This window comes from Pongo pygmaeus, chromosome 18 (genome assembly GCF_028885625.2).
Source record: "Pongo pygmaeus isolate AG05252 chromosome 18, NHGRI_mPonPyg2-v2.0_pri, whole genome shotgun sequence".
Taxonomy (NCBI): domain Eukaryota; kingdom Metazoa; phylum Chordata; class Mammalia; order Primates; family Hominidae; genus Pongo; species Pongo pygmaeus.
In genome coordinates, this window is record NC_072391.2 from 66,389,504 (window position 1) to 66,415,812 (window position 26,309).

General features: G+C 44.9%; 1 protein-coding gene and 2 pseudogenes across 4 annotated transcripts in view; 2 read left to right on the plus strand and 1 right to left on the minus strand.

Annotated features, from left to right (window-relative positions):
• Positions 1 to 26,309, plus strand: part of TANGO6 (transport and golgi organization 6 homolog) — a 242,621-nt gene that overhangs the window by 179,477 nt on the left and 36,835 nt on the right. For all 4 annotated transcript variants that reach the window (XM_054454111.2, XM_063654474.1, XM_054454112.2 and 1 more), the window contains exons 16-17: positions 1,164 to 1,315; positions 18,652 to 18,765. In XM_054454111.2, the coding sequence (XP_054310086.2) occupies positions 1,164 to 1,315; positions 18,652 to 18,765 (266 nt within the window). The remainder of the gene's footprint in view (positions 1 to 1,163; positions 1,316 to 18,651; positions 18,766 to 26,309) is intronic.
• Positions 3,645 to 5,029, minus strand: LOC129016026 (deoxyuridine 5'-triphosphate nucleotidohydrolase, mitochondrial-like; annotated as a pseudogene).
• Positions 12,251 to 12,913, plus strand: LOC129015679 (small ribosomal subunit protein uS5-like; annotated as a pseudogene).

A 26,309-nucleotide genomic window follows, 5' to 3' on the forward strand; every position in this document is an offset into this window, starting at 1 on the left:
GCACATGACTGATACGCTCACCTTCCAGTCTTTGTTTAAATGTCACCTTCTCAATGAAGCCTACCTTTACCACCTTTTTAAAACCTGAAGTCGGCCACCATTCCCATTATTCCTTATTTCCCTTACCTGTTTTACTTTTTTTGCCCCTATAGTATATATTACCTTCTAACATTCTATCTAATTTACACTAGAATATAAGCCGCAGAAGGGCAGGAATCATGGTCTCTTGTTTTGCAGCATATGCCAAGCATCTGGAACAATGCTTAGCACTTACTAGGCCTCTCGTTAAATATTTGTCTAATAGTCATAGTTCTCTTCCTCCAAGACCCAAATGCCTTGATTGTTTTTCACTCAATTTGCTTATCCAAGCAGACAGCAGGATAAGACAGGGAAAAGTAGGCTGATGATTGGAGTCTGGGGTCTAGCTTGGGGGCCACTCTTGTTTGTGTGACCATGGGCTAATTATAGTTGGGCTGGGTTTGTGAAAGTTTATTAAGCTATATACTTATGATATATACATTTTTTGTATGTATATGTAAATTTTTAAAGTTTTCTATAATAAGACTCTGAAAATAACTGCTAGTAACACTATGGGGAATATCTTCACATATTTTATCTCTACATGTAGACTTTTGAGAATAAAATTGAGATTCTACATGCTTTTTCACAAAACCATACATCATGAATATTTTTCATAACATGAAATATTCTTCTGGAGCATGATTTTTAATGGTTATGCAAGTACTTTGAAAAGAATAAGACATTGGTCATGTATGGTGACTCACTCCTGTAATCCCAGCACTTTGGGAGGCCAAGGCAGATGGATAGCTTGAGCCCAGGAATTCAAGACCAGGCTGGGCAACATGGCGAAACCCCATTTCCACAAAAAATACAAAAGTTAGCCGGGCATGGTGGCATGCACCTGTAGTCCCAGCTACGTGGGAGAATCACCAGAGCCTGGGAGGTCAAGGCTGCAGTGAGCTGTGATTGTGCCACTGCACTCCAGTCTGGGCGACACAGCAAGACCCTGTCTCAAAAAAAAATAAAAACAAAAATAAAAAGAATAAGACATCATGCAGTGAACCATGGAAATATAATTCTTCCTTTTTTAAGAAGTTGAAATTTTGTTTTAAGCGGTTTTGATTTCTTCCTTTTTCCTATAGGAGACATGGTCTCAAAGTACCGAGAACCTTTGATCCACACCTTCCTGAGGGGAGTGAGAGACCCCGATGGTGCTCACAGGGCCAGCAGCTTGGCCAACCTTGGGGAGCTGTGCCAGAGGCTGGACTTTCTGCTGGGCTCCGTGGTCCATGAGGTACTGTATTTTGATTCCTTTCTCTAAAGCGTGTTTTCACCTGGACCTATGATGCATCTTGAGATTGGGAGTAAGGAGACCTGGGCTCTTTTTGCAGATCTGCCACTGCCTCCCTGTGAGACAGGGCAAGTGAGTCATTGAACTTCCCAAGGCTTCATCTGTCTCACATGTATATTGAAAGTTATGTTAGTAAGGGCCGGGCATGGTGGCTTGCACCTGTAATCCCAGCACTTTGGGAGGCCGAGGCAGGTGGATTTCTTGAGGCCAGGAGTCTGAAACCAGCCTGGTCAACATGGCATAACCCTATCTCTACTAAAAATACAAAAATCAGCCGGGCATAGTGGTACATGCCTATAATCCCAGCTACTCAGGAGGCTGAGGCAGGAGAATCACTTGAACCCGGGAGGCATAGGTTGCAGTAAGCCAAGATCACGCCACTGCACTCCAGCCTGGGCAACACAGCGAGATTCTGTCTCAAAAAAAACAAAAACAAAAAATTACGTTGGTAAGAATTTCATAGTTGCAGCTGAGAGGAAGTCATCTTAACCTACCTTAAGCAATAAAAGATGATTTATCATAAAGAGTCTGATGTAACTAACAGAATTGGAGAAACCTTTAGGAAAAGTAGATAGAGCTTTACCCTGAGTCTCTGGGCCATCTGTAAGTCTTATCTGCACTCACAGAAAAATCTCAGGCAAATACTCTAATTGACCCTCTTTGGCCGAGGCACCCTGTATTCAGGGGGATGGTGTTGTTTACCAAAAAAAAAAAAACACTTAAGTTCCATGTTTTGCTCAGCATTTCACACCCAGTGCCTGGTATGTAGTAGGCAGTCAGTAAATTATTGAAAAGATGAATGGTGAACCATCGAAATGATAGCCATACAAGGTGTTGGGTCTAGAAGTTCTTCTGGTTTTAGAGTTTATTATTCTTATTATTATTTGAAACAATGTTTCGCTGTCACCCAGGCTGGAGTGCAGTGGCGCAATCGTGGCTCACTGCAACCTCTGCCTCCTGGGTTCAAGCAATCCTCCTACCTCAGCCTCCCATGTAGCTGGGACCATGTGCCACCACACCTGGCAAATTTTTGTATTTTTAGTATAGACAGGGTTTCACCACGTTGGCCAGGCTGGTCTCAAACTCATGACCTCAGGTGATCCACCTGCCTCAGCCTCCCAAAGTGTTAGGATTACAGGCATGAGCCACCACACCTGAACTCAGAGTTTATTAATTAATGAAATGTGCATCTTGCCCCTGGCCTCTATGAGTGTCTTTCTCTAGCCTCTTTTTTTTTTTTTTTTTTTTTTTGAGACGGAGTCTTGCTCTGTAGCCCAGGCTAGAGTACAGTGGCACAATCTCGGCTCACTGCAACCTCCGCCTCCCGGGTCCCAGTTCAAGCAATTCTCCTCAGCCTCCTGAGTAGCTGGGATTACAGGTGCACGCCACCATGCCCAGCTAATTTTTGTATTTTTAGTAAAGACGGGGTTTCACCATGTTGGCCAGGCTGGTCTTGAACTCCTGACTTTGTGATCTGCTCACCTTGGCCTCCCAAAGTGCTGGGATTACGGGCGTGAGCCACCCCTCCTGGCCCCTCTAGCCTCTTAAATTGTACCTTTGCCTTGTATTTATGTACTCATCAATATATCAGTGTATATCTTGAGTGTGTGCACCTACTCTGCTGTTTACAGATGATGATAGACAGAAAAAGACTAGTTAACATGTGGCCAGGAGTCTTTACTACCAATGTACATGACCATCTTAAGTTTTTTTTTGGAAGAAGATGCCTTATAAATTATAAATAAGTAAGTGAAATACAGTTTAAATTACCTTTTTTTTTTTTTTTCAAATGGAGTCTCTAACTCTGTCGCCCAGGCTGGAGTGAGGTGGTGCAGTCTCGGCACACTGCAACCTCCACCTTCCAGGTTCAAGTGATTCTCCCACATTAGCCTCTTGAGTAGCTAGGATTACAGGCGTGTGCCACCACGCCTGGTTAAGTTTTGTATTTTTAGTAGAGACAGTGTTTCATCATGTTGGCCAGGCTGGTCTTGAATTCCTAGACTCAAGTGATCCTCCTGCCTCGGCCTCCCAAAGTGCTGGTGATGTTGGATTTTTCTTCTCATCACTTTGCAAGCCAGGGACCTCTGGCTGGGAATGCCCGACTCTGGCCTCACTTGGCCATGCTGGCATGCCCCAGCTCACCTGTGTTATAGCTTGTACCACATTCAGCAGTTCCCAAGCTCTCATACCGCACCCAAGATAAAGGAGGATACACTGGACATTGAAGGGCGAGGAGGGCAGAGAATAATTTTATTGAGCAATGAAACAGCTCTCAGCAGAGAAGGGAGCTGGAGAGAGGATGTGAAGGGCAGGGTGTCTTCCCCAAAATCAGGTTGTCTCTTCCCTGAAGTCAACCCATTTCCCCCTCTACTGACTGAGTCTGGGGTCTTCATAGGCACGAGTTGCATGCTGATTGGTTTGTGAGTATGCAAAAAAGGTTAAAACAAGGCACCACTTAAAGGTGGGCCCCACAGTATAGAAAACCAATTAGGAAGTGGTAAGTATATGTAAAATAGGTGAAGGGTGGGGACCAATCAGAGGAAAGTATGCTGAACAGGAAGACAAGTTTTCAATCCAGTCAGAATTTAACTTGTAGTTTAGCTTTCGGGCTTTAAACTGTCTTCAGCTTGGAGGTGGGGTTGCACTGGGTACCTGCCCCTATCTGCCTAGGCATTTGGCTGCCTCCTGTAGATATCACTGGGATTATAGGCATCAGCCATTGCACCTGGCCTTTTTTTTTTTTTTTTTTCACTTTAAGCAAAAACTTTATTTTTAAGACAAGGTATGATTTCTCATTTTCTATTCTTGGCAAAAATTTTAATTCTTTAGTGGAACCAAAACCTCCTGAACCCCTTTCAGTGTCATCCAAATCTTAAACTTCTTCTATTTCTGGTTAAAAAAAATTTAGTTCGCAAATGAGCTATGCAATTTGATCACCTTTCTTGACTTCAAATTCAAACTTTTCCTTTTTTAATTTTTTAATTTTTTTTTTTTTGAGACAGAGTTTCACTGTGTTGCCCAGGCTGGAGTACAGTGGCACAATCTCAGCTCACTGCAACCTCCACCTCCCGGGTTCAAGTAATCCTCTTGCCTCAGCCTCCCAAGTAGCTGGGACTACAGACGCCCATCACCACACCCGGCTAATTTTTGTATTTTTAGTAGAGACAGGGTTTCACCATGTTGGCCAGGCTGGTCTCAAACTCCTGACCTCAGGTGATCCGCCCACCTCAGCCTCCCAAAGTGCTGGGATTACAGGCGTGAGCCACCACGCCCCACCGACTTCAAACTTTTTTTTGCCAAAATTAAACGGTATACCATCAACATTTACGCTATAATCTTTCTCTCTGACATGAGTTCCTACATCTAGAAAGTGTTTTGCAGCCAAACCAGACCATGGAGCCACTCTTCCATAACACCCAGGAGGAAGGGCTATCGGAGTGTCCATTTTCACAAGAGCTTTCTCTGTAGGTGGTATTGTATCATCATAGGCACTGTACAGGTCATAGCTCGCAGCCTGCATGGACCCCTGGGTTGAGGCCATGGGATGTTCAGAGAGCCAGGCAAAGCGAGCTGCATGCTGCCCTCCTCTGTAGGCCAGGCCTGCTAGCTGGGGGAAATGGCAGGTGTCTTATCAAAGCAGGGCATGGCAGAGTGAGAAGGTGAGTAGAGGAGAGGATCAAATCTGTTTGTTTGTTTGTTTGTTTGTTTGTGGTGGAGTCTTGCTCCAACACCTAGGCTGGAGTACAATGGCGTGATCTTGACTCACTGCAGTCTCCACCTCCCAGGTTCCAGGGATGAGAGGACCAAATCTTAAGAATGACTTACTGAGGGGGAGTTTTCCCTTTTTTTTTTTTTGAGATGGAGTCTTGCTTTGTTCCCTATGCTGTAGTGCAGTGGTGCAATCTCGGCTCACTGCAACCTCCATCTCCTGGGTTCAAGTATTCCCCTGTCTTAGCCTCCTGAGTAGCTGGGATTACAGGTATGAGCCACCATGCCCAGCTAATTTTTGTATTTTTAGTAGAGATGGCATTTCGCCATGTTGGCCAGCTGGCCTCGAACTCCTGACCTCAAGTGATCCGCGTGCCTCAGCCTCCCGAAGTGCTGGGGTTACAGGCATGAGCCACCGCACCCGGGCCTGAGAGGGAGTTTTTTTCAATGTTTGGCAGTTGTGTCATATCAATAAGCAGAGAAGCACACTCACAGATGTATGCATACACTTGAATTTATGGTATTTCCTGATTCTTGAGCTTCGTATATTTTGCTTTATTTGGTTATAAGGCCTACTCTTTTCATTAAATTTCAACCTAGGATTTTCAGGAAAGTTACATATATATCAGTTATTTCCTTCCCTTTAACTGTTCTCTGAGAGATCACCAGGGACACCCTGTTCCTCAGTTTTTGTATCTTCTTTTTTTTTTTAATAACTTAGAAACAATAACTTTAAGTACCTACTTAAAACCCAAGTGTTCTAATATATGTGAACCGTTAGGCATCTCATCCTTTTTTAGATGGACTTAGCAAATCTCTTGTTCTTTAGTATTATTAACTTGTAACACTTAAGAGAAGGCTTTTATGGGTCTATTTGGTTATATTGTCTGAAGATTTCAGACTAGTGTAACTTTTCTGGGTCAGATACTGAAGTGATTCCCACATTTTTTTTTTCTCTATTTTCTTGCTCTCTTCACATAACCCAAACCAAACTGAACTGTAAACTGTGTACTAAAACAAGTTGCTGGTCCATGATCTGAACCAAACCTAATTTTTTTTTTTTTTTTTTTTTTGAGACGAATTCTTGCTCTGTCACCCAGACTGGAGTACAATGGCGTGATCTCGGCTCACTGCAACCTCCACCTCCCGGGTTCGAGCAATTCTCCTGCTACAGCCTCCCAGGTAGCTGGGATTACAGGCGCCTGCCACCACACCCGACTAATATTTGTAATTTTTTTTCTTTTTTTGTTTTTTGAGTCACCCAGGCTGGAGTACAGTGGCACGATCTCTGCTCCCTGCAACCTCCACCCCCCAGGTTCAAGTGATTCTCCTGCCTCAGCCTCCCGAGTAGCTGGGATTACAAGGCACCTGCCACCATGCCCGGGTAATTTTTGTGTTTTTAGTAGAGACGGGGTTTCACCATCTTGGCTAGGCTGGTCTTGAACTCCTGACCTCAGGTGATCCACCCGCTTCGGGCCTCCCAAAGTGCTGGGATTATAGGCGTGAGCCACCGCTCCCGGCCCTCCAAATATTATTATTTTTAAATAATGGCTTTACTGAGATACACTTCACACACTGTACAATTCACCCATTTAAAGTGTACAATTCAGGCCAGGTGCAGAGGCCCACGCCTATAATCTCAGCACTTTGGGAGGCCAAGGCAGGCAGATCACCTGAGGTCGGGAGTTCAAGACCAGCCTGGCCAACATGGTGAAACCCCCTGTCTACCAAAAATACAAAATAAATTAGCCAGGCATGGTGGCACATGCTTGTAATCCCAGCTACTTAGGAGGCTGTGGCAGGAGAATCACTTGAACATGGGAGGCAGAGTTTGCAGTGAGCTAAAACTGCGCCACTATACTCTAGTCTGGGTGACAGAGTGAGACTTTGTCTCAAAAAAAATTAAAAATTAAAAAAAAATAAAGCGTACAACTCAATGGTTTTAGTATATAAAGAGTTATTGGTACAATCACACACACTTTTTTTTTTTTTATTTTTAGAGATAGGGTCTTGCTATGTTGTCCAGGCTGGTCTCGAACTCCTGGGCTGAAGTGATCCACCTGTCTCAGCCTTCTGAGTAGCTGGGACTATAGGCACACACCACCATGCCCAGTTTATTAAAAAAAACAAAACAAAACAAAACAAAAAACATAGCCATGCATTTCAGAAAAATTTTCCCCAGATCTCCAAGTGGACCAGCTGAGACTTGATGGGATCTATATGTTTTCTAAAACTAATGAACCCGAACAATACCTGAATATCATGACCTCTGAACTCAAACATTGAGACTATATTTATTTTTGAATCCCTAGACTGTTCTTTTTCTCTCTCCTAAGGAAATTGTAGCATGCTAGCAGCATATGATTTACTATCCAAAGTGTTAGAGAAATTTCTTGGTTTTGGTTGATTAGGAAGATTGAGCTAAAGCAGATTTTGTAACATTCAAGAAGCATCATCTGTCAGGAGACCCACCCAACCTATTGAAAGATAACAAAACTGCCAGGTACACTTGGGAATGGGAATGAATGAGAGCCCAGCTACACCATCTGTTTACTTGCATTCACTTGAGCAAATGACTTTGAGCTCAGTTTCTTGATCTAGAAAATGGGATTAAAATACCTGCAATCATGATTGTTACAAGACGTATATGTTTGACATAATGATTTATTCAACAATTTTTATTGAGTGCCTACTACATGCCAAGCAGTATTCCAGACACCTAAGACCTATCAGTCTTCAAAATACACAGTGATTCCCATCTTCATTCCATTCTAGAGAGAGTAGACAGATAATAAATGCTATATATAATCAATAAGTAAAGTATCTAGTATATTAGACAATGATAAGTGCTATGGAAAAAAAGAAAAAGTAGAGGAAGGGAAACTGATCAGGATTATAGTCTTAGGCGGTGGGGCTGTTGCAGTGCTAAACAGGGTATCAGGTGAGTCTCACTGAGAAGGTGACATTCTAGTAAAGACATTTTATTTTTCTATATTAAGATTTTTCTTAAGGAACATCTTGGTCATTTGAAGGGGGCTGATGATGACAGTGATGAGGATGAGCATCAAGGAAATAAGAAGAACAGGCCGGGTGTGATGGCTCACACCTGTAATCCCAGCACATTGGGAGGCCAAGGTGGGTGGATCACCTAAGGTCAGGAGTTCGAGACCAGCCTGGCCAACATGGTTAAACCCCATCTCTACTAAAAATATAAAAATTAGCTGAGAGTGGTAACAGGCACCTGTAGTCCCAGCTACCCAGGAGGCTGAGGCAGGAGAATTGCATGAACCTAGGAGGCAGAGGTTGCAGTGAGCCAAGATCACACCACTGCACCCCAGCCTGGGCAACAGAGCGAGACTCTGACTCAAAAAAAAAAAAAAGGAAATAAGAAGAACAGAGTGATCAGTGTCCTTCAGCTGTCCCCAGCCATATGTTTTCAAAACAACTGCCATGTTAGGGGCTGAGGATACAAAACACAGTCAGATAACCACCTTGCCTTCTGGACATGGGTAATCTGGTGGACACAGACATCAGTGATTACAATTACAGTCCACTGGGATAGGTGCTATGGGAGCACCTTTGAGGAGTCCCTTGGTCAAGGTCGGGTATTGGCAAAGATGTCCTGGAGGAAGAAATCCTTGGAGCTGAATCCAGAGAACAAGTAGAAATTAGGCAGGTAAAAAAAGGCAGAGGTGAGCATTTCAGCAGAGGGAGCAGCTGTGCAAAGGGCGTGAGATGGCCTGACATGTTTAGGAAGGTTCCAAATGCTGGAGCGAAGGGGTGGGGGGTTAGTGGTGGCAGAAGCTAAGGCAAGAAAGTGCAGGTACGGGCCACATCATGAAAGGCCATGTTACTTTATAGCTTCCTGGCTCACAGCAAGAATCAAGCATTGCTTATTTAGCCTTTGGAAATGAAGTGCAAATAGGTAGTAGGTTGTTTGCCTACCATGGGTGCTGACACAAAGAAAAGCACCATTTGTGATCCTAGGACGTCCTTTATGTTTCAACCTTAAAACAGGTGAGGGCCAGGCACGGTGGCTCACGCCTGTAATCCCAGCACTTTAGGAGGCGGAGGTGGGCAGATCACGAGGTCAAGAGATCAAGACCATCCTGGCCAACATGGTGAAACCCCATCTCTACTAAAAAAAAAAATACAAAAATTAGTTGGGCGTGGTGGTGCACGCCTGTAGTCCCAGCTACTCAGGAAGCTGAGGCAGGAGAATTGCTTGAACCCCGAAGGTGGAGGTTGCAGTGAACCAATATTGCACCACTACACTCCAGCCTGGCAACAGAGCAAGACTCGATCTCAAAAAATAAAATTAAATTAAATTTTAAAAATTTAAAAAATTTTTTTAAAAAAACTGAGATGAGGAGCTGCTGTTTTGGGGCACCTTCCTGGCAAACCTCTTGTCCAATGATCCTGCCCCACTTCTAGAGATCTGGACTGTTTCTACAGACTCAATCCCAGGAATGTTCATGGTCATTAGTAAATTGTGAGCACAACAAGGGCAGAACCCATCTTGATTCACCTTGTCATACCCCCAGTACCTATCACAGTGCTTGGCACATAGTGGATGCTAGGTGTTGGCTGATTAATACAATATTGAATGAAGAGCAGAGAAGGATGGTTGGGAAGGCTAGTTCCTGTGTGTTTCAATAATAGTCATAGCAAGGCTGGGCACGGTGGCTCAGACCTGTAATCTCAACACTTTGGGAGGCCGAGGTGAACAGATCACTTGAGGAAAGAAGTTCAAGACCAGCCTGGGCAACATGGTTAAATCCCATCTCTACCAAAAAGTACAAAAATTAGCCAGGTGTGATGGCACACGCTACTTGGGATAAATTTAGTAAGATAAGGGGCCCAAAGGGAGTTTGCTGTTGTCTCAGATGGACGGGAAAAGCTTTCCTGACTAGTGACTTTTTTTTTTTGATACAGAGTTTTGCTCTGTCACCCAGGCTGGAGTGCAGTGGTGCAATCTCAGCTCACTGCAACCTCTGCCTCCCGGGTTCAAGCAATTCTCTTGCCTCAGCTTCCCAAGTAACTGGGACTACAGGCGTGTGCCACCACACCCAGCTAATTTTTTTTGTATTGTTTTAGTAGAGATGGGGTTTCACCATGTTGCCCGGGCTGGTCTCAAACTCCTGAGCTCATGCAACCTGCCCTTCTCAGCCTGCCAAAGTGCTGGGATTACAGGAATGAGTCACTGTGCCCGGCTGACAAGTGACCTTTGAGCAAAGATATAAGGAAGCAAGGGGTTGATCCAGAAACCCAGGGAGGGAGCATTCCAGGTGGAGGGAGATGTGAGTGCAGAGGCCCTGCGACAGGTGCAGGCTTCATGTGCTGGAGAACAGTAAGGCCAGTGTGGCTTCAGAGAAGAAGAACAGGAGTTGGCACCAGAAAGGCAGTGGCCAGTCCCAGTGGAGCCTTGTGTGGACTTTGGCTTTCCCTGTGAGTGAGATGGGAAGCCAGGGCGGAAGAATGAAATTATCTAACTTCATTCATTCATTCGTTCATTCATTCATTCATTCATTCATTCATTTATGGAGACAGAGCCTCGCTCTGTCGCCCAGGCTGTAGTACCGTGGTGCAATCTCAACTCACTTCAACCTCTGCTTCCTGGGTTCAAGCAATTCTCTTGCCTCAGCCTCTCAAGTAGCTGGGACTACAGGCATGCACCACCATGCCCAGCTAATTTTTTTCTATTTTTAGTAGAGGCAGGATTTCATCATGTTCCTCAGGCTGGTCTCAAACTCCTGAGTTCAGGCAACCCACCCGCCTCAGCCTCCCAAAGTGCTAGGATTACAGGTATGAGCCACAATGTCCAGCCGATCTAACTTCTTTTAAAAAGTTACTGTTGGCCGGGCGTGGTAGCTCACACCTGTAATCCCAGTCCTTTGGGAGGCCGAGGCGGGTGGATCACGAAGTCGGGAGTTCAAGACCAGCCTAGCCACGATGGTGAAACCCCGTCTCTACTAAAAATACAAAAAATTAGTTGGGCATGGTGGCAGGCGCCTGTAATCCCAGCTACTGGGGAGGCTGAGGCAGAGAACTGCTCGAACCCAGAGGCTGAGGTTGCAGTGGGCCAAGATTGCACCACTGTACTCCAGCCTGGGCAACAGAACAAGACTCCATCTCAAAAAAAAAAAAAGAAAAAAGTTGCTGTTGCCAGGCGTGGTGGCTCATACCTGTAATCTCACCACTTTGGGAGGCCAAGGCAGGCAGATCACCTGAGGTCAGGAGTTCGAGACCGCCTGGTCAACATGGTGAAACCCCATCTGTACTAACAATACAAAAATTAGCCCCGTGTGGTGACAGGCGCCTGTAATCCCAGCTACTTGGGATGCTGAGGCAGGAGAATCACTTGAACCCAGGAGGCGGAGGTTGCAGTGAGCTGAGATCACACCACTGTACTCCAGCCTGGGCAACAGAGAGAGACTCTGTCTCAAAAATAAGTAAATAAAATAAAAAGTTACTGTGGCTTCTTCTAGGACGGTTCTTTCAGTGTACCATGAAAGCTCTTGAAGTCTCAGAATTGCTTAGTTCCAGGGTGTGCTGGTGGAGAAGGAACTTGAGCTTTGGGAAACTTGTCTTTGCGAACAGAAGGAATTCTCCTTCGTGAGCATCTGTTATCTGGCAAGTATGCTAGAAGACACAAATAAAGGACCCAATCTCTTCCCTTAAGGAAGCCTCAGTAGCGTGTGTGAAACGCAGAGGAGTAAATCAACAGCAGATAGGAGTGACACGATAGAGCCAGCACCAAGCACTGGGGGACCCAGAGCTGGGACCCTGGGTTAACTTGTCAGGGCATCAAGAAGGTTATGTTGATCAAGTGTCAGCCAGGCAGAGGAAGAGGAGAAGCATAATCTATTTTGAGATAAAATTGAACAGCTTCCTTTCTGAGAAATCACCAAACTGGAGGATAACGCCAATGTGACGGGAGGTCCTGGAGGCCCTGGGGACCCTAAATGGAAAACTGCCATGGCTTCCTCAGAGGCTTTGGTAGCAGCATGCAGGACTGGGCTCACGGCCATGTCAAGGCTAGAGCTGAGGCTATGGAACTCACAGAGGCATGACTGAGGACAAGGAGTGGATACCCATCACCAAGCTGGGCCCTCTGGTCAAGGACATGAAGATCAAGTCCCTGGAGACCCATCGAGGAGTGTGATATCATTAGCTTTTTTCAGGGGGCATCTCTCATGGGTGAGGTTTTGAAGATTATGCTTGTGTAGAAACAGACCCGCACTGGCCAGCGCACCAGATTCAAGGCATTTGTTACTGTTAGGGACTATGATGGCCACATCAGTCTAAGTGTTAAGTGCTTCAAGGAGGTTACTACTGCCATCCAAGGGACCATCATCCTGGCCAAGCTTTCCATTGTCCCTATGCGGAGGGGTTACTGGGGGAACAAGATCGGCAAGTCCTACATCACCCCCTGTATGGTGACAGGCTGCTATAGCTCTGGGCTAGTACACCTTATCCCTGCCCCCAGGGACAATGACATTATCTCGACTCCTGTGCCCAAGATGCTGCTGCTGATGGCTAGTATTGACGACTGCTACACCTCAGCCAGGGGCTGCACTGCCACCCTGGACAACTTCACCAAGGCCACCTTTGATGCCATCTCCAGGACCTATAGCTGCCTGACCCCCAGCCTCTGGAAGGAGACTATTCACCAAGCCTCCCTGTCAGGAATGCACTGACCATCTTATCAAGACCCACACCAGAGCCTCCATGCAGAGGACCCAGGCTCCAGCTGTGGTTACAGCATAAGCTTTCATACAAGAATAATAAAGTGAATTACACCTGTTAAAAATAATAAGCAGAAGAAAATGAAATTGAACAAACCAGCCACCATAGTCCCTTCTAACGTGATGTGGTCTGGGGACATCAGTGCCCTTCCTCTCTGGCTATAGCTCTTTGGCATCTGAAGAAAGTTATCCTAACTATTGGGTGATCCAGAGTTGGGCACTGTCTGCTATGATGATGCCAGCTGGTCGGGAAGAAATATAAAGTATAGGCTCAACCCTTCCACAGTCACTGTACTGGGAATTCAGGTTTTTCCTCTCTGGTGATATCAAGAATTAACCTGTAGATAACATTCTTTTTTTTTTTTCAATTTCTCCTTGTTCTTGTCAAAGGCTATGTTGCTTAAAACCAAATCTTGATAGGTTCTTCATCTTTATCACTCTCTATGAGAAGTAAATATGATTTAAGTGAACCACAGTGAGAGGCCTGTCCTCACTACAGCAAATAAGATGTGTCGCAGGTGACAAGTCCAGTCTCCTTTTAACATGGAGCCCAGAATTCCACATACCTGAGCTTTGGAGGCTGATACAAAGCCACTGCCTCTGATACCACGGAATTACCTGAATTTATTATCAGTTTTGCCACAATCAGTGCAGTTTGAGGATACGTAGACCCCTGAGATGAGGCCTGAGATAGATGTTCTGGGAAACCCCAAGGAAGCTAAAGTATCTGCCATGGTTTCTTTCATGGCAGGTTGAGTAAGCCAAGCTCCTGAGAATGATTGGTCACACTGTCTTTGCTGTTAAGGTTTCTTGGTTTACAGATGGTAAAGTTGCAGACAAGTTAGCAAACCAACTGAATTTTAATAAAGGAAGCTTTAGGAAAATGGATGAAGATGCAGTTGGAAAATTAAAGTCGTGCTTCCTTGATACATACCTCAATTCTGGCAACTTCTTGCTTGGAATTTTCCAAAGTCAGTTTTTGGTAATCTTGCCATTTGTATTATCTTTATTTATATAGTTCTGGTTATGGTTAGTGTGTGCCAGCTGTTTTGGGAGTGATGTTTTCCTTATTTCTCTTGGCTCCTGTTAAGTGTTAAATTGCTGAAACTGACCTTTAATGCTTCCAAAGCAATTAGCATCGTTCTCTCTGGATGGCTTTTAGAAGTGGACACAATTTACTGACTTAGCCAGTGAAGAGAAAGCTTTCCATAATATGGTTTACTCAGAGGAGGTGACAAAAGGATGAATTTCTGGCTGGGCACAGTGGCTCATGCCTGTAATCCCAGCACTTCAGGAGGCCAGGGTGGGCAATCATTTGAGGTCAGGAGTTTGAGACCAGCCTGGCCAACATGGCAAAACCCTATCTCTACTAAAAATACAAAAATTAGCCAGATGTGGTGGCAGGCACATGTAGCTACTCAGGATTGAGACAAGAATCGCTTGAACCCAGGAGGCAAAGGTTGCAGTAAGCTGCGAGCACGCCACTGTACTCCAGCCTGGGCTACAGAGCAAGACTCTGCCTCAAAAAAAAAAAAAAAAAAGAATGGATTTCTGCCCTCTGAGAGGACTTAGAGAATAGAAATAATACACCAATTCATAAATTAGTAAAGACCTTACATCATCTATCTATCTCACCAAGGTTTTTAGAGGTAGAACTCAGTGTTCATTATGTCGTTGGGGTTGGAGGTGAGAGACTAGCCATGAAGTGATTTTTCCAGCCTGGATACATAGAAGACAGTGGCCTACATCCTCCCCACTTCTAGTGTTGGACAAGGGGTCTGTCCCACTGGTCTGCTGGAGAGCAGCATTACAAGCTGGTTATGTGTGCTTGACCTGAACTGAAGGCTGTTCTTATCTTTAGATCATATCCGTAAGACCATATTAAAATTCTGATGCTCAAAAAGCATTTTGCGTGACAGACCATTATACATTTCACATGATTTGGTCCTGGTAACAGAGGGGTTGAGGAAGTTTCCCAAATGCTCTTCTGTTCTCGGGCCTCTTCCTGATTGTCCTGGATGGCTGACTGCAGACGGGTTTGGTAGAGTCTGGCGCATAAGTCACTAACAGCCCATAGCAAGCAGGAGGCTATTTCAGCTGATCTCAGCAAGGCTTGTCATAACTAGCTCCTCTCTCAGTCATACCTTCAAGGTGGCACAGGGATTCAAGAATTGGCATTGACCGGGGTGCAGTCATTCATGCCTGGAATCCCAGCACTTTGGGAAGCCAAGGCAGGCGAATCACTTGAGTCCAGGAGTTTGAGACCAGCCTGGGCAACATGGCAAAACTCCATCTGTACAAAAACTACACAAATTAGCTGTGCGTAGTGGTGCACGCCTGTAGTCCCAGCTACTCAGAAGGCTGAGGTGGGAGGAGCGCCAGAGCCTGGGAGGTCAAGGCTGCAGTGAGCTGAGATCATGCCACTGCATTCCAGCCTGGGTGACACAGTGAGACTTTGTCTCAAAAAAAAAAAAAAAAAAAAAAAGAAGAAGAAGGCTGAGCATGGTGGTGCCTATAGTCCCAGCTACTAGGGAGGCTGAGGTGGGAGGATTGCTTGAGCCCTGGAAGCAGAGGTTGCTGTGAGCTGAGATCGAGCTACTGCACTCCAGCCTGGGCAACAGAGTGAGGTTCCATCTCAAAAAAAAAAGAATTGCCCTTGAAGGGAAAGCCCTTTTCCAGGCAGGATGCTTCTGCCTGGACATCCCAACTGTGGGATTAATGCACAAATGCCCAACTGTGAGAGCCGGCCTTACACTGAGAGCTGAGGTGGAAGCATGACCCGCTCAGCAAAGAGAGGCAGGACAGAGGTAACAAAGGCAGACACCAACATGATTCTAGGCCAGGGAGCCTTGGTCTGCCAAACGTGGAAGCAAGGGCCCAAAGCTAAATGTAGAGGGGAGCAAACATAATGCCTAAGACCCTCTGCTCGGTCCATGGCCTTGGGCTGGCTTCCATAATTTAGCCATCAGACCAAATAGATTTTACTTCCCTGTGTCAAGAGGGACTCAGACCTAGCTCTAACTTGTTTCTCTGGTTTCAGCTCTTACCTTGTAAATACTAAGCCTGAAAGTGGAGGTAGCTATTATATTGTTGCCTGTTTGGAGGTTGCCCAAGGAATTCCTCTTAGGACTGAATTGCTTCTACTGTTAATGCCAGAGGCATGGAAGCCACTGCTGGTCTTAGGGTTGGGGGTCCCAGGTCAAAGACAGAACAGCTTGCTGGGTCTTACTGAAAACAGCCCCCAAAGGGTTGGACTCCTTGGGGATTTTCCTTCACTTGCAAGCTGCATGTTTGTCTGATAGATGCACAAGTTGATTAAATTCCAGCGCATCACAGACGCAATTATGCTTAAGAACGAGCTAGTTCTTCTAATCTCTCTGCCATCACTGATTAATTAGATACTTTGAACTATGCCCAACTGTTTGAAAGCTGTGAAAAATACAACCTGTATAGTTAAAATTTCTGCACGAGCCTATTTCCTCACTTGTTCTCATATTCACCATTCTTTAAACATGATTTGTATTTGTACTTGTTTCTAAACACAGTCTGGCTATTTTCCTATCATAATTAGATATCCTTCCACTACTGGCCAAGAAATATACTCACACAGTAAGTCCAATAACAAAAATTTGTGAGAGGCCAGGTGCGGTGGCTCACGTCTGTAATCCCAGCACTTTGGGAGGCCGAGGCAGGCAGATCACTTGAGGTCAGGAGTTCGAGACCAGCCTGGCCAACATGGTGAAACCCTGCCTCTACCAAAAAATACAAAAAATTAACTGGGCATGGTGACACGCACCTGTAGTCCTACCCACTCAGGAGACTGAGACACCAGAATCACTTGAACCCAGGAGGCAGAGGTTGCAGTGAGCCAAGATTGTACCACTGCACTCCAGCCTGGATGACAGAGTGAGACCCTGTCTCTCTCTCTCTCTCTCTCTCTCTCTATATATATATATATATATATATATGAGAGACCAGTTGAATAAGTTAGACATACCTTCAGATTGTTGCTGCCATTGGTCACACTTTCAAAAATTTTTTTTTCTCTTTTTAAATCTTACATGAATGCCTCAGAAAGGTTTGTTGTCATTCTTGTTAATTGTATCTCTTCATTGAGATTTTAAAACATTTTTCTGCCTACCAGGAGCCAGGCAGGGGTACAGTGGCTGTTACTTTCAACTGTTTGATTTTATGACATAATTAACTATATATCAGTTTTGCAAGTAATTTCCAGTCTTTCTTTCCTGTGATAGTATGGTCTTTTAAAGTAATTGAGCGCTGGCCAGGCACAGTAACTCATGCCTGTAATCCCAGCACTTTGGGAGGCCGAGGCGGGCAGATCACCTGAAGTCAGGAGTTCGAGACCAACCTGGCCAACATAGCGAAACTCCATCTCTACTAAAAATACAAAAATTTAGGTGGGCCAAGCTCCGTGGCTCGTGCCTGTAATCCCAGCACTTTGGGAGGCTGAGGTGGGCAGATCATGAGGTCAGGAGATTGAGACCATCCTGGCTAACACGGTGAAGCCCCCTCTCTACTAAAAATACAAAAAATTAGCCAGATGTGGTGGCAGGCACCTGTAGTCGCAGCTACTCGGGAGGTTGAGGCAGGAGAATGGCGTGAACCCAGGAGGCGGAACTTGCTGTGAGCCAAGATCGTGCCACTGCACTCCAGCCTGGGCGACAGAGTGAGACTCCATCTCAAAAAAAAAAAAAAAATTAGGCATGGTTGTGTGCACCTGTAGTCCCAGCTACTCAGGAGAATCACTTGAACCTAGGAGGCAGAGGCTGCAGTGAGCTGACATTGCACCACTGCACTTCAGCCTGGGCAACAGAGCAAGACTCTGTCTCAAAAAAAAAAAAAAAAAGTGAGCACAGGCTGGACACGGTGGCTTATACCTGTAATCCTAGCACTTTGGGAGGCCAAGGCAGGAGGATTGCATAAGCCCAGGGGTTCAAGACCAGCTGGGCAACGTGGTAAAACCTCATCTCTACAAAAAATAATCAAATTAGCCAGGTATGGTGGCACACACCTGTAGTCTTAGCTACTTGGGAGGCTGAGGTGGGAGGGTCACTTGTGCCCAGGAGGTCAATGCTGCAATGAGCCCTGATTGCACCACTGCACTCCAGCCTGGGTGACAGAGTGAGACCCTGTCTCAAACAAAACAAAAAAGAAAAAATACATAAAGTAATTGAGCACAGAAAGACCTATTCCATATTCAGGAAGTCTCTGAAAGTGACCCCTGCTGACTCACATCTGGTGTACACTACATTTGTAGGACTGGAATATCTGAACATGCTGAAGAAGATCAGTTAGAATATTTCTGTAATTCTGTATCCCTAGGCGGAAACTTTCATCAATGGTACATTCACATTCATGCCAGGCTGTGAATTCTGAAGTCTCCTTAGCTAAATCCCCATGATTCTCAGTCTCTAGAAGCAGCTACTGTTGGGACCATCTTTTTTCCTTTGATTTGATGTTCTTAAAGGAGGACAATTAACAGTTCTCACTTTTGTGGAAATATTAGCATTTGACCTTACCTTTTACAAAATATATATAATACACAGTACACATATTCCTTCCCACTCTCTAATCTCGTTCTTGAATTCCAAACCAGATTTTGTCTTCTACCAGAAAAGCCAGACTGCATCAAGATCTCTCCCACTAGATCTCACCCTCTTTGTTGAGGATTAAGCAACTATCCAGCCCTCTCTAAGCCAGATTGCTCTTGATGAATGTGTAGTAAGTGGAACACAGTTGAAAGGTTATAGGTAATTGTGCAACTCTGATTCTTATCAACTTCATCTTCCTTCATCCTCCTAGGTAACAGCTTGCCTGATTGCTGTGGCCAAAACAGACGGTGAAGTTCAAGTACGCAGAGCTGCCATACATGTGGTGGTGCTGCTGCTTCGGGGACTCAGCCAGAAAGCTACTGAGGTCAGTCTGTCTCTCCCCCTTTGCAATTTCTCCACCTCTTTTATTTGTCTGTATCTCAATCTTCCTTTTACCAGGGAAGGCCTCAAACCTCTTTCCTCGATGGATTCATCCAAATGAATCCATCAACAGGGATTTTGTAGCAGGAAAATGACCTTGTTTGTATCTTCGGTGTATGTCTCTATTACCTCAGTAACATATTGGCCAAACTGTATACTAAGAAAAACCAGAGCACAAGGTTGTAGATTGAGGCCCTGAATCCTGGCATTGTCCTCATTGTTCCAAGGTGAGCTAGCTAGAACACATTCACCCTGCCTCTACAGCCTGAACTTCAGTGACTTGCCTTTCTGACTCATTTAATTGTTCATGCTGAATTACTAAAGGGCCTCACTGAAGATGTTTCCTTTCTAGCTGAGTTCAATCCATGACATGTTAGGTGCTGCATAAATTAAATTTTCTTCCTCCTTCAAGTAGGTTTGGCTGGATTTCTCCCCAGTGTATGGCCAATACAGGAAGAAAGTATATATTTACATATATATATATGTATATATGTGCCGAGAATGAGTGACCTCTAAATTAATTTTCTTCTTGATTTTAATGGAAACACATTCCCAGTTGACTTCCTATGGAAAATTTGCATTAATAATTCACCACCCAGTATCCACAATGCTCATCTGTGGCTAACACATCAGTATTTAACCAAGTGTCAGTGAAGCCATTATAAAAGTGATTGTTTTAGGCCAGGCGCGGTGGCTCACGCCTGTAATCCCAGCACTTTGGGAGGCCGAGGCAGGCGGATAACCTGAGGTCAGGAGTTCGAGACCAGCCTGACCAACGTGGAGAAACTCCATCTCTACTAAAAATACAAAATTAGCCAGGTGTGGTGACGCATGCCTGTAATGCCAGCTACTCGGGAGGCTGAGACAGGAGAATTGCTTGAACCCAGGAGGCGGAGGTTGCAGTGAGCCAAGATCTCGCCATTGCACTCCAGCCTGGGCAACAAGAGTGAAACTCTGTCTCAAACAAAAAAAAAAAAAAAGTGATTGTTTTATCACACACACATACATGGTCTTTATTCATCCTAGAATGTTACCATATGGAGTTTCTGATGCCATTTTTGTACAGGCATGGACGCAGTAGTTATCCCATTCCTTTCCTACACAGCCATCTTTTCTCTTTACGTAGCGACTTGCTATTGTTGCAGCTCACTAGCGAGGCCATTGGATTTCCCAGTGCTTTGGGAATAGTGCTTTACCCTCAGCTGCATTTCTCCCCCTTCTCCTCCACCTTGTGTAGGTTGAGGTTTGGATTGAATGAACTTATCTGCTATGAGCATGTTCAACTACAAATTAGAAAAACTTCAACTACGATGTCCTAAACAAGTAAGGATTTTTCTCACATCACAAGAAATATGTAAGTAGGTGGTGTCTGTTTAGCAGCTCAGTATCAACAGGACCAACATTTCTATAATCTTTGTGGCCTTTGCCTCATGGCTACAAGATAGCTGCTGCAGCTCTGGCCATTGTGAATGATTTAAATGAGTAAGAAAGAAGATAAGAGAAGGACAGCCCTAGGTGCTTTTGTTTCTTATTTTGGGGAACTAGGACAGTTTCCCAGAACCCCCAAGGAGAATTCCTATTTCGTTAGCCAGAACTGTGTCACACAATTGTTTCTAGCTGCAAAGGAGCCTGACAATGTATTTAGTTGGCACATTGCTACTCTGAATGAAATTGAATTTTAGTCAGCAAGGAAGATGGCAGGAAATGGGTATTAGGGTGGCAACTAATAGTGACACAAAGGAATATGGGGAAGATCTGGCTGACTCATAAAAACTTCTGTAGCTGGGTGCGGTGGCTCACACCTGTAATCCCAGCACTTTGGGAGGCTGAGGTGGGTGGTTCACCTGAGGTCAGGAGTTCGAGATCAGCCTGGCCAACATGGTGAAACCCCATCTCTACTAAAAATACAAAAATTAGCCAGGCATGGTGGCAGGCGCCTGTAATCCAGGCTACTTGGGAGGCTGAAGCAGGAGAATCACTTGAACCTGGGAGGCAGAGGTTGTAGTGAGCCAGGATTGCACCACTGCACTCCAGCCTGGGTGACAGAGTGAGTCTCCTTCTCAAAAAACAACAAACAAAAAACTTATGTAGGGACAGACTTGCTCATTAACTTGGAGCACTCACCTGGAAGGATAGAGGCTCCAGGGTTTTACTTAGGACCTTGATGGGGATGGGGGACATATAGATCATAGCTCAGTAATTCATATAATTAAATAAATTGCTATAGGGACAATAACACATTGCTCTTATTGAGAATCCACTGTATGAGAGGGAGTTAAGAAGAATTAGTGTTTTTCATCCATTGTTAAGATCTACAAAACTCTTGGCAAAGATGTTGTTAAGTAAGTTGTTAACAGTAGGGGAATGGAGGGGTATACAGGGACTTTGTACTATCTTTGCAACTTTTGTGTAAATCTAAAATTATTTCAAAGCAAAAATGTATTTGAAAATACAAGTTGGTCGGGTGCAGTGGCTCACCGCCTGTAATCCCAGCACTTTGGGAGGCTGAGGTGGGTGGATCACTTGAGCCCAAGAATTCGAGACAGGCCTGGCCTATCTGGCAAAACTCTGTCTCTACTAAAAATACAAAAAAATAGCCAGGTGTGGTGGCATCTGCCTGTAATCCCAGCTAGTCAGGAGGCTGAGGCAGGAGAATCATTTGAACCTGGGAGGCGGAGGTTGCAGTGAGCCAAGATCGCGCCACTGCACTTCAGTCTGGGGACAGAGAGAGACTCTGTAAGTGCACACACCCTTACTGAGTGAGAGAGTGAAAGTGAGAGCGAGCGAGAGACAGAGCAAGTGTGTGTGTGTAGCAGAGGAAAATGTCTGGTTAGCAAAGTCTGAGAAGAAATAGAAACTATCCAGATTTCTCACATCTGTGTGTAGCCAGTGAAACCAACACCGCTTGTCTCACCAGTACTAAAATAATTTGTGGCCATGGAAGATTTTTGTCACTTTCAAAACCCATGTGAATGAAAAACCTCCGCCTGTTCTCCAAACTGTCTCTAGTCTACAGTCACTGAAACTTATAAGTTGTGCTTAGTGAATAAAGAAAAGGAAATGGGAAGGGATGAACAGATGATTCCTCTTCCTGGTACATCCTTGAGACCAGGTGTGTTAAATCTTGTAATCGTAGGTGTGATTATAATCAGGGGCACTTTAATGAGAAGCGGAGATAACCACAAAGCTTTCAATCTAGAATTTCTCTTTATGGCTCTGTTTTGCCCCCAGGAACAGCTGAAGTGAAAATGCCACACTGTTGATGAAGTTCTGTGTTTTTCCCCCTTCTAATCACCATCTCCCAAGCTATAGAGTGCCAAAAGATAATACCGGGTTTCAGTGAATTCTCTGTTGCTTGTGGATGCGTCAGCCAAGGGCCTCTGTGGTTGTGGCAGCTGGAAAAGGAGGTAGGGGTTCAGGAGATAGCATGGGATCAGAGAGGGGAAACATCAACGCCCCTAACTCATGAGGCAGTTTTTACCTCTTTCCCATTTGAATGTAGCCAGAGTTTTGTGCAGCCAACACAATATCCACATTGGAGGGAAATACTGCATTCACTTTCTTTTTTGAGACAGAGTCTCACTCTGGTGCCCAGGCTGGAGTGCAGTGGCATGATCTCGGCTCACTGCAACCTCCACCTCCCAGGTTCAAGCAATTCTCATGCTTCAGCCTCCCGAGTAGCTGGGATTACAGATTTGCACCATCACACTCGGCTAATTTTTGTATTTTTAGTAGAGACAGGGTTTCACAATATTGGCCAAGTTGGTCTCAAACTCCTGACCTCAACTGAGCCACTGTGCCTGGCCCTGCATTCATTTTGTTATTGAAAAACTTATTTTTGCCGGGTGCAGTGACTCACGCCTGTAATCCCAGCACTTTGTTGGGCTACCTGAAATCCCTGGAGAGGTATTAGAAGCAGGCCAGTTCTGATGGGGAGTTCATGCTTAGAGGAGAGGTGATGCACACGACGAGTTCCATTTGCTTGTTTTAACTTAGGGACAAGTATACTTGGCAAGGCATGCGATATAGTAGGGGCACTGGCAGAGAGATCACAGCTTTTCTGGCCTGAGGAACCAGGAGATTGAGTCTGGGGAAGCCACAGAAGAGAGGCAATTTGGAAGGGAAAGATCCAAAGAGAAGATTCCCCAATTCTCTCCTTCTACTTTTTAGGCTAACCCCTGAACCAAGCAAGGTAGTTGCCTGCTTCAAAAACAAAAACAAAGCAGGGTGTGTTGGCACATGCCTGTAGTCTCAGCTACTTAAGAGGCTGAGGCACGAGATTGCTTGAGCTCAGGAGTTCAAGACCAGCCTGGGCTACATAAGCAAGACCTCATCTGAAAAAGAAAAAAAAATTAAAAAGGCTGGGCGCAGTGCCTCACGCCTGTAATCCCAGCACTTTGTTTGGGAGGCCAAGGCAGGCAAATCACCTGAGGTCAGGAGTTTGAGACCAGCCTGACCAACATAGTGAAACCCTGTCTCTACTAAAAATACAAAAGAATTAGGTGGATGTGGTGGCACACTTGTAATCCCAGTTCGGGAGGCTAAGACAGGAGAATTGTTTGAACCCGGGAGGCAGAGGTTACAGTGAGCTGAGATTGTGCCACTGCACTCCAGCCTGGGCGACAGAGCGAGACTCTGTCTCAAAAAAAAAAAAAAAAAAAAACTTGGGCGCGGTGACTCACGCCTATAATCCCAGCACTTTGGGAGGCCGAGGCGGGCGGATCACGAGGTCAGAAGATCAAGACCATCCTGGCTAACACGGTGAAACCCCGTCTCTACTAAAATTAGCTGGGTGTGGTGGCGGGTGCCTGTAGTCCTAGCTACTCGGGAGGCTGAGGCAGGAGAATGGCGTGAACCCAGGAGGCAGAGTTTGCAGTGAGCCGAGATCGAGCCACTGCACTCCAGCCTGGGTGACTGAGCGACAAAAAAAAAAAAAAAAAAAAAAAAAAAAAAGGCTGGGTGCAGTGGCTCATGCCTGTAATCCGAGCACTTTGGGAGGCCAAGGCAGGCAGATCACGAGTTCAGGAGTTTGAGACCAGCCTGGCCAACATAGTGAAACCCCATCTCTACTAAAAATACAAAAAATTAGCTGGGTGTGGTGGCAGGCGCCTGTAATCCCAGCTACTCAGAAGGCTGAGGCAGGAGAATCGCTTGAACCTGGGAGGCAGAGGTTGCAGTGAGCTGAGACCGTGCCACTGCACTCCAGCCTGGGCAACAGAGCAAGACTCCATCTCAAAAGAAAAATAAACATAAAAATAAATAAAAAATTAAATTAGGCCGGGTGCGGTGTCTCATGCTTGTAATCTCAGCACTTTGGGAGGCTGAGGCGGGTGGATCACAAGGTCAGGGGTTCAAGACCAGCCTGGCCAACATAGTGAAACCCCATCTCTACTAAAAATACAAAAATTAGCTGGGCATGGTGTCACGCACCTGTGATCCCAGCTACTCAGGAGGCTGAGGCAGGAGAATTGCTTGAACCTAAGAGGCAGAGGTTATAGTGAGCCGAGATCATGCCACTGCACTCCAACCTAGGTGATAGAGTGAGACTCCATCTCAAAAAAAAAAAAAAAAAAATTAAAATTAAAGAAAAAACCAATAGACCACTCATTGGAGAACAGGATTCAGAGTCAAAATAATTTAACATTCATAATGTCCAGGATACAACTCATGTATACAACCCAATATAAATACAACCCAATATAAGTTACTCAATATAGGAAAAACCAGGAAAATGGAACATGTTCCCTAGAGAGAAGAAAATAAACTAAGACCCACCTCAAGGTAATCCTGATGTTAGAATTATCAGAAAAGGATTTTTTTTTTTTTTTGAGATGGAGTTTTACTCTTGTTGCCCAGGCTGGAGTGCAGTGGTGTGATCTCGGCTCACTGCAATGTCTGCCTCCCAGTTCAAGCAATTCTCCCACCTTAGCCTCCCTAGTAGCTGGGATTACAGGCATGTGCCACCACACCTGGCTAATTTTGTATTTTTAGTAGACAGGGTTTCACCATGTTGGTCAGGCTGGTCTCAAACTCCCGACCTCAGGTGATCTGCCCGCCTCGGCCTCCTTGCCAAAGTGCTGGGATTACAGGCATGAGCCACCGCACCCGGCCAGAAAAGGATTTTAAAGCAAATATTATAATTATCCTCAATGAAGTAGAGGAGAAATATTTCTGCAAAGATGGGAAATCTCAGAAAAGAAATAGAAATGATTTTAAAAGGGCCAAATGGAAGTCCTAGAACTAAAAACTACAGTGACTTAAAAAAAAATCACTAAATGGAATTAACCAAGAAAAGAATAAGTGAATTGAAAGATAGAGGACTAGAAATTATATAATGTGAAGAACAGAGAGGAAAAAGAAAAAGATTTTTAAAATGAGTGATTTTAGGCCAGGCGTGGTGGCTCACGCCTGTAATCCTAGCACTTTGTTTGGGAGGCTGAGATGGGTGGATCACCTGAGGTCGGGAGTTCGAGACCAGCCTGACCAACATGGTGAAACCCTGTCTCTACTAAGCATACAAAGATTAGCTGGGTGTGGCGGTCCTTGCCTATAATCCCAGCTTCTCAAGAGGTTGAGGTAGGAGAATCACTTGAACCCAGGAGGCGGAGGCTGCAGTGAGCCGAGTTTGTGCAACTGCACTCCAGCCTGGGCAACAGAGTGAGACTGTCTCAAAAAAAAAAAAAAAAAAAACAGAGTGATTTTAGGCTGGGCACGGTGGCTTACAACTATAATCCCAGCACTTTGTTTGGGAGGCCAAGGTGGACGGATCACCTGAGGTCAGGAGTTCGAGACCAGCCTGGCCAACATGGCGAAACCCTATCTCTACTAAAAATACAAAAATTAGCCAGGCATGGTGGTGGTCGCCTGTAGTCCTAGCTCCTCGGGAGGCTGAGGCTGGAGAATCACTTGAACCTGGGATGCAGAGGTTGCAGTGAGCCAAGATTGCACCATTGCACTCCAGCTTGGGTCCATCTCAAAGGAAAAAAAAAAAAAAGGTGAGTGATTTGGTGTGACCAGAGGCTCTAGGATCCTAATCTTATATTTCCCCTAGGAGCAGTGGTTCAATGTCTGCTAATGCAGCACTCACAGCAACTTTATAAAACATAACTACCACAAATAACGAGAATTGAATATATATACAATTGGGAAAAAAGTTGATCTTAAAAAAATGAGTGATTGGGGATTGATTTATCAAGGTAACTACTGCTGCAGCCCTCTACATAGTTTATTGAAAGTTAACTTCTTAGAAGAGCTATGAAATATTTGAGAACTTTGCACATGGATTTATAGTGGCTAATATAATATACAGCCACAATATAAAATGGCAGCATTTTATATTGAAACTCTTTCCCTTGCTTTTTAGTATTAAAAGATAATTCCCAGAGCAGCTTTTCTTCCTTGTGATCCCTAATTTTAGATGACAAAAGAATAATCTATTCTCTACTCTGTCTAGTGGGAGATCAGGATTCAGCTTTAGAATTAATTCCT